Source organism: Etheostoma cragini, unplaced genomic scaffold (genome assembly GCF_013103735.1).
Source record: "Etheostoma cragini isolate CJK2018 unplaced genomic scaffold, CSU_Ecrag_1.0 ScbMSFa_2725, whole genome shotgun sequence".
NCBI classification, from domain to species: domain Eukaryota; kingdom Metazoa; phylum Chordata; class Actinopteri; order Perciformes; family Percidae; genus Etheostoma; species Etheostoma cragini.
This window is the reverse complement of record NW_023266918.1, coordinates 138,843-148,105: the sequence shown is the minus strand read 5'-3', so window position 1 is coordinate 148,105 and position 9,263 is coordinate 138,843. Positions and strand designations below refer to the sequence as shown.

Sequence of the window (9,263 nt, the reverse complement as noted above, 5' to 3'; positions counted from 1 at the left end):
TCAACATGTCCTTTAAAACTAAGACTGTCATCAATTAAAATACCTAGATATTTAAAAGATTTAACTCTTTCGATTTCTAATAATACTAACCCCATTAATACTTACCCTAATAACACCAACCCTAATAATACCAGCCCTAATAACACCAGCCCTAATAACTCCAACCCTAATAATACCAGCCCTAATAATACCAGCCCTAATAATACCAACCCTAATAATACCAGCCCTAATAACTCCAACCCTAATAATACCAGCCCTAATAACACCAGCCCTAATAACTCCAAACCTAATAATACCAGCCCTAATAATACCAACCCTAATAACTCCAACCCTAATAATACCAGCCCTAATAACTCCAACCCTAATAATACCAGCCCTAATAACTCCAACCCTAATAATACCAGCCCTAATAATACCAACCCTAATAACTCCAACCCTAATAATATCAGCCCTAATAACTCCAACCCTAATAATACCAGCCCTAATAACTCCAACCCTAATAATACCAGCCCTAATAACACCAACCCTAATAACATTATTATCTGACTGATAAGTTCATCTCAATCTAAGCCGATTATCTTTCAGATCATTCGGTCTCTGATTGTCTCTCTCTCTCTCTCTCGCTCTCTCCCCCTCCCTCCCTCTGATGAGCTGTCTCCCTCTTCCTCTCTCTAATTGTCTCTCTCTCTCTTCCTCCCTCTGATTGGCTGTCTCTCTTTCCCTCTCTCTAATCGGCTGTCTCTTTCTCCCTCTCACTGATTGGCTGTCTCTCTCTCCCTCTGTCTGATTGGCTGTGTCTTTTTCCCTCCCTCTGATTGGCTGTCTCTTCTGCAGGATCATTGAGGCAGTGTGTATTAGTTGGTTCACGGTGGAGTGCATTGTGCGTTTCCTGGTGTCTCGGGATAAATGTGAGTTTGTCCGTCGTCCTCTGAACGTCATCGACCTGCTGGCCATCACGCCGTACTACGTCTCTGTTGCCGTGACGATGCTGACGGGGGAGAACTCCACACTGCAGCGGGCCGGCGTCACGCTGCGCGTCCTGCGCATCATGCGGATCTTCTGGCTCATCAAGCTGGCGCGTCACTTCGTGGGTCTGCAGACGCTCGGCCTGACGCTGCGGCGCTGCCACCGCCAAATGGTGACATTGCTTGTCTTTATTGGCGTCGCCATGGCAATCTTCAGCGCGCTGGCCCAGCTGCTGGAGCACGGCCTAGACCCCAAAGCCGGGAACCAAGACTACGCCAGCATCCCCGCCGCCTGCTGGTGGGTCATCATCTCCATGACAACGGTGGGATATGGGGACATGTTCCCGGTGACGGTGGCGGGCCGCGTGCTGGGCGGCGTCTGCGTGGTGAGTGGCATTGTTCTGCTGGCGATGCCGATCACCTTCATCTACCACAGCTTCATCCAGATCTACGGCGAGCTCACCCTGCGTGCCGCACGCCGCCGCCGGACCGCTGCCGAGTTCACCGACTGACCAACAATTTCACCGACTGACCCACGGCTGCCAACTGACCCACGGCTGCCGAGTTACCCAACTGACCCACGGCTGCCGAGTTACCCAACTGACCCACGGCTGCCGAGTTACCCGACTGACCCACGGCTGCCGAGTTACCCAACTGACCCACGGCTGCCGAGTTCACCGACTGACCCATGGCTGCCGAGTTCACCGACTGACCCACGGCTGCCGAGTTCACCGACTGACCCACGGCTGCCGAGTTCACCAACTGAGATCTGCTGATTATAAGATCTAATCTCTATGGTCACAAATACTCTTACATCAAAGCTTCCAGGAACCTTCTGATTTCCTCCTTCCTTCTTTTCTCCATTCCTCCTTTCCTCTTTCCTTTCTTCCCATTCTCCTTCCTTCTTTCCTCTTCTTTCTTTCCTCTTTTCCTTCTTTCCTCCATTCTTCCTTTCCTCCTTTGCTTCACTCCTTCTTTTCTCCTTTCCTTCTTTCCTCCTACTTTCCTCCATTCCTTCTTTTCCTTTCTTCCTCCATTCCTTCTTTTCTCCTTTCCTTCTTTCTTCCTTTCCTTCTCTAAGACTCAGATCTTTAAAGTCGTTTTTGACGAACTTGTAACAATATAAAGTTCAATATTGTTGTTTTATTATTACATCGATGCCTTTATTACTGAAATAAAGTAAACAATCTCTTTTTGCAGCCCTGACGAGATGTTGTTGTTGTTGTTGTCCCCCCCCCCGTTCCTCCTCTCAGGAACTCAGCTGTCTGCCAGACCCTCCACGGTTTCCACGGCAACAGGAGACTCAAAGACAGAGTGTTGGAAACATTTGGTTTTGAATGTCAGGACAATAGACAGTGAAATAAATGGACCATCAGACCCTGTTGCTCCTGACCATTGACTTGGATATAGATGTAGAGACCACAGACTGTAGATGTAGATGTAGAGACCATAGACTGTAGATATAGATGTAGAGACCATAGACTGTAAATATAGATGTAAAGACCATAGACTGTAGATATAGGTGTAGAGATCATAGACTATCCATACAGATCTAGAAACCATAGACTGTAGATATAGATGTAGAGACCATAGACTGTAGATATAGAAACCATAGACTGTAGATATAGATGTAGAGACCATAGACTGTAGATATAGATGTAGAGACCACAGACAGTATAGTTCAAGTTCAAGACCTTTATTTGTCCCAGAGGGGCGATTCGTTTTGCTGCAGTAGCAAAGAAATTGATATACAGTACACAACAAAGACGACAACATCAATTAAAAATACAGACCAAATGGGGAAATAAATACTACAACATTAAAAGTTTAAGTCCCAGTGTCCCTCATGTGCAGACATTACCTATTCTTTCCAGAGTTAAGCAGAGAGACAGCAGAGGGGACGAAGGACCAGAGGGCAGCAACTTAAATTATGCATTCAAGGGGAGGGAATATATAGATGTAGAGATCATAGACTGTGTGTAAGTAACTTAAAGCTGCATTCAAGGGGTGGAAATATATAGATGTAGAGATCATAGACTGTGTGTAAGTAACTCAAAGATGCATTCAGGGGGTGGGAATATATAGATGTAGAGATCATAGACTGTGTGTAAGTAAGTTAAAGCTGCATTCTATTTGATTTCATGGATAGGGCGACACACGGGTTGTAGAAGGAGGTTTCTATAGAGGAGGTCTTTTTCTATAGTGGAGGTCTGTTTCTACAGAAGAGGTCTGTTTCTACAGAGGAGGTCTGTTTCTACAGAAGAGGTCTGTTTCTACAGAAGAGGTCTGTTTCTACAGAGGAGGTCTGTTTCTACAGAGGAGGTCTGTTTCTACAGAGGAGGTCTGTTTCTATAGAAGATGAGGTTTCTATAGAAGAGATCTGTTTCTATAGTGGAGGTCTGTTTCTACAGAAGAGGTCTGTTTCTATAGTGGAGGTCTGTTTCTACAGAAGAGGTCTGTTTCTACAGAGGAGGTCTGTTTCTACAGAAGAGGTCTGTTTCTATAGAGGTCTGTTTCTACAGAGGAGGTCTGTTTCTATAGAAGAGGAGGTTTCTATAGAAGAGGTCTGTTTCTATAGTGGAGGTCTGTTTCTACAGAAGAGGTCTGTTTCTATAGTGGAGGTCTGTTTCTACACAAGAGGTCTGTTTCTATAGAGTAGGTCTGTTTCTACAGAGGAGGTCTGTTTCTATAGTGGAGGTCTGTTTCTACAGAAGAGGTTTGTTTCTACAGAAGATGTCTGTTTCTATAGTGGAGGCCTGTTTCTACAGAAGAGGTCTGTTTCTCTAGAAGAGGTCTGTTTCTATAGAAGAGGAGGTTTCCATAGAAGAGGAGGTTTCTATAGAAGAGGTCTGTTTCTATAGAGGAGGTCTGTTTCTATAGAATAGGAGGTTTCTATAGAGATCTGTTTCTATGGAAGAGGAGGTTTCTATAGAGTAGGTCTGTTTCAATAGAGTAGGTCTGTTTCTATAGAAGAGATCTGTTTCTATAGAGGAGGTCTGTTTCTATAGAAGATGAGTTTTCTATAGAAGAGGTCTGTTTCTATAGATGAGGTCTGAACTATTATAAGAATAAGTGTTTAGCTGAAAGTTAGCCGCTGTAATAACAAATCTAACAAATTAAACTAGTATTTAGTGAGCACCAACACGCTACCAACATACTACCAACACGCTACCAACACGCTACCAACACGCTACCTACACACTACCAACACGCTACCAACACGCTACCAACAGACTACCAACACACTACCAACACGCTACCACACACTACCAACACGCTACCAACAGACTACCAACACGCTACCGACACGCTACCAACACACTACCAACATACTACCAACACGCTACCAACATATTACCAACACACTACCAACAGACTACCAACACGCTACCAACACACTACCAACACGCTACCAACATACTACCAACACACTACCAACATACTACCAACACGCTACCAACATACTACCAACACACTACCAACACACTACCAACATACTACCAACACGCTACCAACACACTACCAACACACTACCAACATACTACCAACATACTACCAACACACTACCAACAGACTACCAACACGCTACCAACACGCTACCAACACGCTACCAACACGCTACCAACATGCTACCAACATACTACCAACACGCTACCAACATACTACCAACACGCTACCAACACACTACCAACACACTACCAACATACTACCAACACGCTACCAACACACTACCAACATACTACCAACACGCTACCAACACACTACCAACATACTACCAACATGCTACCAACATACTACCAACATACTACCAACACGCTACCAACACACAAGCACCGGAAACGGAAATGAGTCAGGTACGCTTACCATAGTGTTCAGAGCCAGCAACAAGTAAGAAACTTCAATATATATATATCGTTAATATATTTGAGAAAAACAGCTGATCGCTTAAATTACTGTAAGTAACCATGGAGACGTGCTGAGAGAAACAGCTGATGCCGGAGGGTGTGGCTTTCCTCCCAGGACCTCAGACTGGAGACCTCCTCCAAGAAACTCCCTTCTCGGTTGGTGGGTCCTTACGCGGTGGAGAAGGTCCTGAACCTCCCCGACGTCAGACTCTGCTTCCCCCCATCTCGAGGTCCACCAGGTCTTCTCCGTCTTCCGGATCAAGCCGGTCTCCACCAGTCCTGTCTCTGTCCGCAGAACCACCCCTCCAGGGATCATGGACGCCCCCCCGGCCCATACGGCATGCCACCTCCTGGACATGCGACGTGGAGGTCTGGCTTAACGCTACCCGGTGGACTGGGATTCAGCCAGTTCCTGGACTGGTCTCTCCTGGAGGACTACAGGGCGCACGTCCCCTTTCCAGTTAATAGATCCTGTTTGGTGAACAGTTGGGTTTGATTCCTTCTACTGTGTAGTACTAGTACTGGTACTGTGTAGTATGTGTGGTACTTGTACTTCTACTATACTCCTTCCTGGTGCAGCTTCTCAGACATGTTTTCATGTCTGATCCAGCGTGTCAAATCACTGACCCTGTTGCCATGGAGACAGTAATGGGATTCATGAGGGAAGGTGTCACAATTACACACACACACAGACAAACACACTCACATGTCTGTATATAACTGTGTATGTGTGTGATAGTGTGTGTTTCTTTGTGAGTGTGTGATAGTGAATGTGTGTGTGTCTGTGATAGTGAATGTGTGATTGTATGTGTATGTGTGTGTATGTGTGTGTGTAATAGTGTGTGTGTGTGTAGGGTGACTCTGACCTCCGCGTCTCACACAAACTTAATTAAAGCTTAACGAGCTCGTCAAGATGCTTTCGTCATGGCAACAGCATTCATTAAAGAAGCTTAAACCGAAGTCCTTTTATCCTTTTCCGCTTCATTCAAAGTTCATGACTTTGTAAAACGTGATCATAGTTGTTATTAATATTAATAATACTGTTGCACAGAAAGTCACAATGTAAATTAATTAAATTACGACTTTTTTATTTAATTAATTGAAAACAAAATAACATAAAATACAAGAATATTCAAATAAATTACGTAATAATATTAATAATAATAACAATAAATCCGCATGCAGTTCCGCTGCTGTCCAGTTAGCGGCGCAGGTGACCCATTTAAAGCAGAGAAGAAGGAGAGAAAGAACAAGAAGAAGAAGATGATGTGTTGTTGTTTCTGGCGGAAACAGAAGCAGAAGTCTCGTTATTATCAGTATTGTTATTATTATTATTATTATTATTTTCAGCAGTTCTAATCTTTCAGCCAAAAGAGGAAAGACAACAATAACCTGTTATCTGAAAGGTAAGACGGAGCCGTAGCGCTACCGCTTCCGGTCTGTTCAACACTCTCACTGCTGCCTGCGGTTAGCATTAGCATTAGCATTAGCCTAGCTGCTTCCAGCTAGCTCTGAGGAAGGAGCCGTTAACGGGGCTTTACCGCCCGGTACCCGGTACCCACTACCCGGTACCCGGTACCGTAGCAGGGGACCAGAGGCTCCGGCAGCCTATCGCTCATTACTCCGACCTACGGCCGGTAATAACGACCTAAAAACGGCCAAATAAACTCAACCAAAGTAACTTCCATCCGGGTCGTGACACGTTAGCTTCCGCTAAGCTAAACTAAGCTAAGCTAAGCTAAGTGGAATGTCAGAACTAATAGCTGAAGCGGAGCAATCATTGTTTAATTATTGATCCAGTTATTGCATAAGTGGGGTTTAATGTTGGTGTTAAGGATTTATTTATTATTAAAGCTGAGCTAGCTAAATGCCACATCTAACCACTCAGTGTGTTATAACCAGTTTATTACATGTTCATGTGAATGAAGAGCAGACAGACTGAATAATAATAATACTAATAATACTAATAGTGTAATGTGTATCTCCAGGGATGTACTACTATCGCTATGACAACGCGGAGGTCAGCTGCTGCTATAAATACCTCATGTTCAGCTACAACATCATCTTCTGGGTAAGTTCCATTATTTATATATAAATATTATATTAAGGTTAGTTATAATATTGATGAAAAATGCTTTATGGAAACAGTAAATTTGATGAATTTTGACTCAAAGTAAATCCGTTGGTCTCATCAGATTTGATCTTGATGATTTTCTTCTTATGTGATAAACGCTGATGAAACCTGATCTGCTGAATAAATGATGAGTTATTAAGTTTTAGGTCATTTTATGGTTGCAACCCGCCACAAAACGCAGAAGAAGAAGAAGTTGTAGTTAATGTCCCCCAGTATTTACTCTCATGTGAAGTTGTCCCATAGTGATCATGTGATGTTGTCCCATAGTGAAAATGTGATGTTGTCCCATAGTGATCATGTGATGTTGTCCCATAGTGATCATGTGATGTTGTCCCATAGTGATCATGTGATGTTGTCCCATAGTGATCATGTGATGTTGTCCCATAGTGATCATGTGATGCTAGACGTCTGTTGAGCCAGATCTGCGCAGAATCGATCACCGGCGATCGGCGCCCATTGCATGCTGGGTAGATTTGTGTCCGACTTGATCCCGACTCGCTTTGACGTCATGCACACGTGGGCAACGGAAATCTCACAAGAGCAAGAGGGCGCAGGTCTGAGACCAGGGGGCCGCAGGTCTGAGACCAGGGGGGGGCGATGGTCTAAGACCAGGGGGGGGGGCAGGTCTGAGACCAGGGGGCCACAGGTCTGACACCAGGGGGGGGGGGGGGCGCAGATGCTTTTCACAGACTACAAGAGTCAGGCGGACCCAGAGCATGCTGGGAAACGCCGGCTTCTCAGCTGATCTAACACCTGATTGGTTTACAACATGATGACGTTTTATATAAACTTTTTATAGTTTTTGAATCGGAGGGATTTTAACTCTATTTGTCTGATTTAAAGACTTATTCTGTCCAGAACACACGTTGTGGCTGATAGACATTTAGAAGTCAGAGAGACTAAATCTGATCCCAGATCATCTCCAGTCTGTTGTTAATTAAAATCAGCACCAGATCTCATGTAGAACATCCTGAGATCTACTCTGTCATCATGGGTACCAGCTGATTATGGGGGTCTGATTAGATTTTATTAAATCGGAATCGCCAACCAATCAGATGTCCCCGTCTGACCCTAAAACAGCGTGTGATGTCATCACCACAGGTTCTTATTGGATGGAAACACACTTTCACCAGATTTATTCTCAGGAGGTTTTACCAACTCCAGATCATTAGAGGGACACGTGGACGGAGACGGAGCTCCTGACTCACTCTGTGTCTCAGTTGGCTGACAGGAAGTCATGTCACTGGCATCCTGTGTGTTTGATGGAACAGGAAATGTCAAGTCTTTCTTAATCTCTCTGTGTGTGTGTGTGTGTGTGTGTGTGTGTGTGTGTGTGTGTGTGTGTGTGTTTGTGTGTGTTTTTGTCTTAGCTGGCAGGAGTGGCCTTCATTTCCGTTGGTTTCTGGGCGTGGAGTGAAAAGGTAAAAAAACAAAGTGAATAAACCAATTCATTTAACTGCTGTCTGTCTGACCTTAGAAGAAGTACTAATTAATAACTAATAAGAAAAGATATGATGTTATCAACTATTAAAGCTTACATGTTTCATGCAGCTGCTGTCTGATTTTAGAAGAAATACAAATCAACTAATAAGAGAAGATTTGATGTCTTCTGTCCTCTGGGACAGGAAGCTGAATGTCTCTGACTTGTGGACAGAAGGAGACATTAGAGGGTTATTGTGTTGTGGTTTCCAGGGCGTCCTGTTGGACCTGACCCAGGTGACCCGGCTGCACGGCTTTGACCCGGTCTGGTTGGTTCTTGTGGTGGGAGGAGTCACCTTCATCCTGGGCTTCGCCGGCTGCGTGGGCGCGCTCAGAGAAAACATCTGTCTGCTCAAGTTTGTACGTTAAAGTGTCTTCATGTCTCCATGTTTCCATGTCTCTGTTTCTCTCTGTCTCCATGTCTCACCTTCATCCTGGGCTTTGCCGGCTGTGTGGAGTCCATGTCTCTGTGCCTCCATGTCTCTGTGCCTCCATGTCTCTGTGACTCCATATCTCTGTGTCTCCATGTCTCTGCGTCGTGTGCATATCTCCACCAGACTCCATGTAAATAATCACTACTTTTAGCATTAATACAGCAGCATATTTCCACCAGACTCCATGTAAATAATCACTACTTTTAGCATGTATAGAGCAGCGTATCTCCACCAAACTCCATGTAAATAATCACTACTTTTAGCATTAATAGAGCAGCATATCTCCACCAGACTCCATGTAAATAATCACTACTTTTAGCCTGTATAGAGCAGCATATCTCCACCA

General features: G+C 44.5%; 2 protein-coding genes across 2 annotated transcripts in view; both read left to right on the top strand.

The window, feature by feature from the left end:
- LOC117940545 (potassium voltage-gated channel subfamily G member 3-like) overlaps positions 1-1,826 on the top strand; it is a 2,337-nt gene extending 511 nt beyond the window's left edge. Inside the window, exon 2 of the mRNA XM_034865791.1 lies at positions 835-1,826. Coding sequence (XP_034721682.1) covers positions 835-1,477 — 643 coding nt within the window. The 3' untranslated portion in view covers positions 1,478-1,826. The remainder of the gene's footprint in view (positions 1-834) is intronic.
- Positions 1,827-6,093: 4,267 nt separating this feature from the next.
- tspan14 (tetraspanin 14) overlaps positions 6,094-9,263 on the top strand; it is a 6,452-nt gene continuing 3,282 nt past the window's right edge. The window contains exons 1-4 of the mRNA XM_034865800.1: positions 6,094-6,276; positions 6,859-6,941; positions 8,375-8,425; positions 8,697-8,843. Of these exons, the coding sequence (XP_034721691.1) occupies positions 6,861-6,941; positions 8,375-8,425; positions 8,697-8,843 (279 nt within the window). The 5' untranslated portion in view covers positions 6,094-6,276; positions 6,859-6,860. The remainder of the gene's footprint in view (positions 6,277-6,858; positions 6,942-8,374; positions 8,426-8,696; positions 8,844-9,263) is intronic.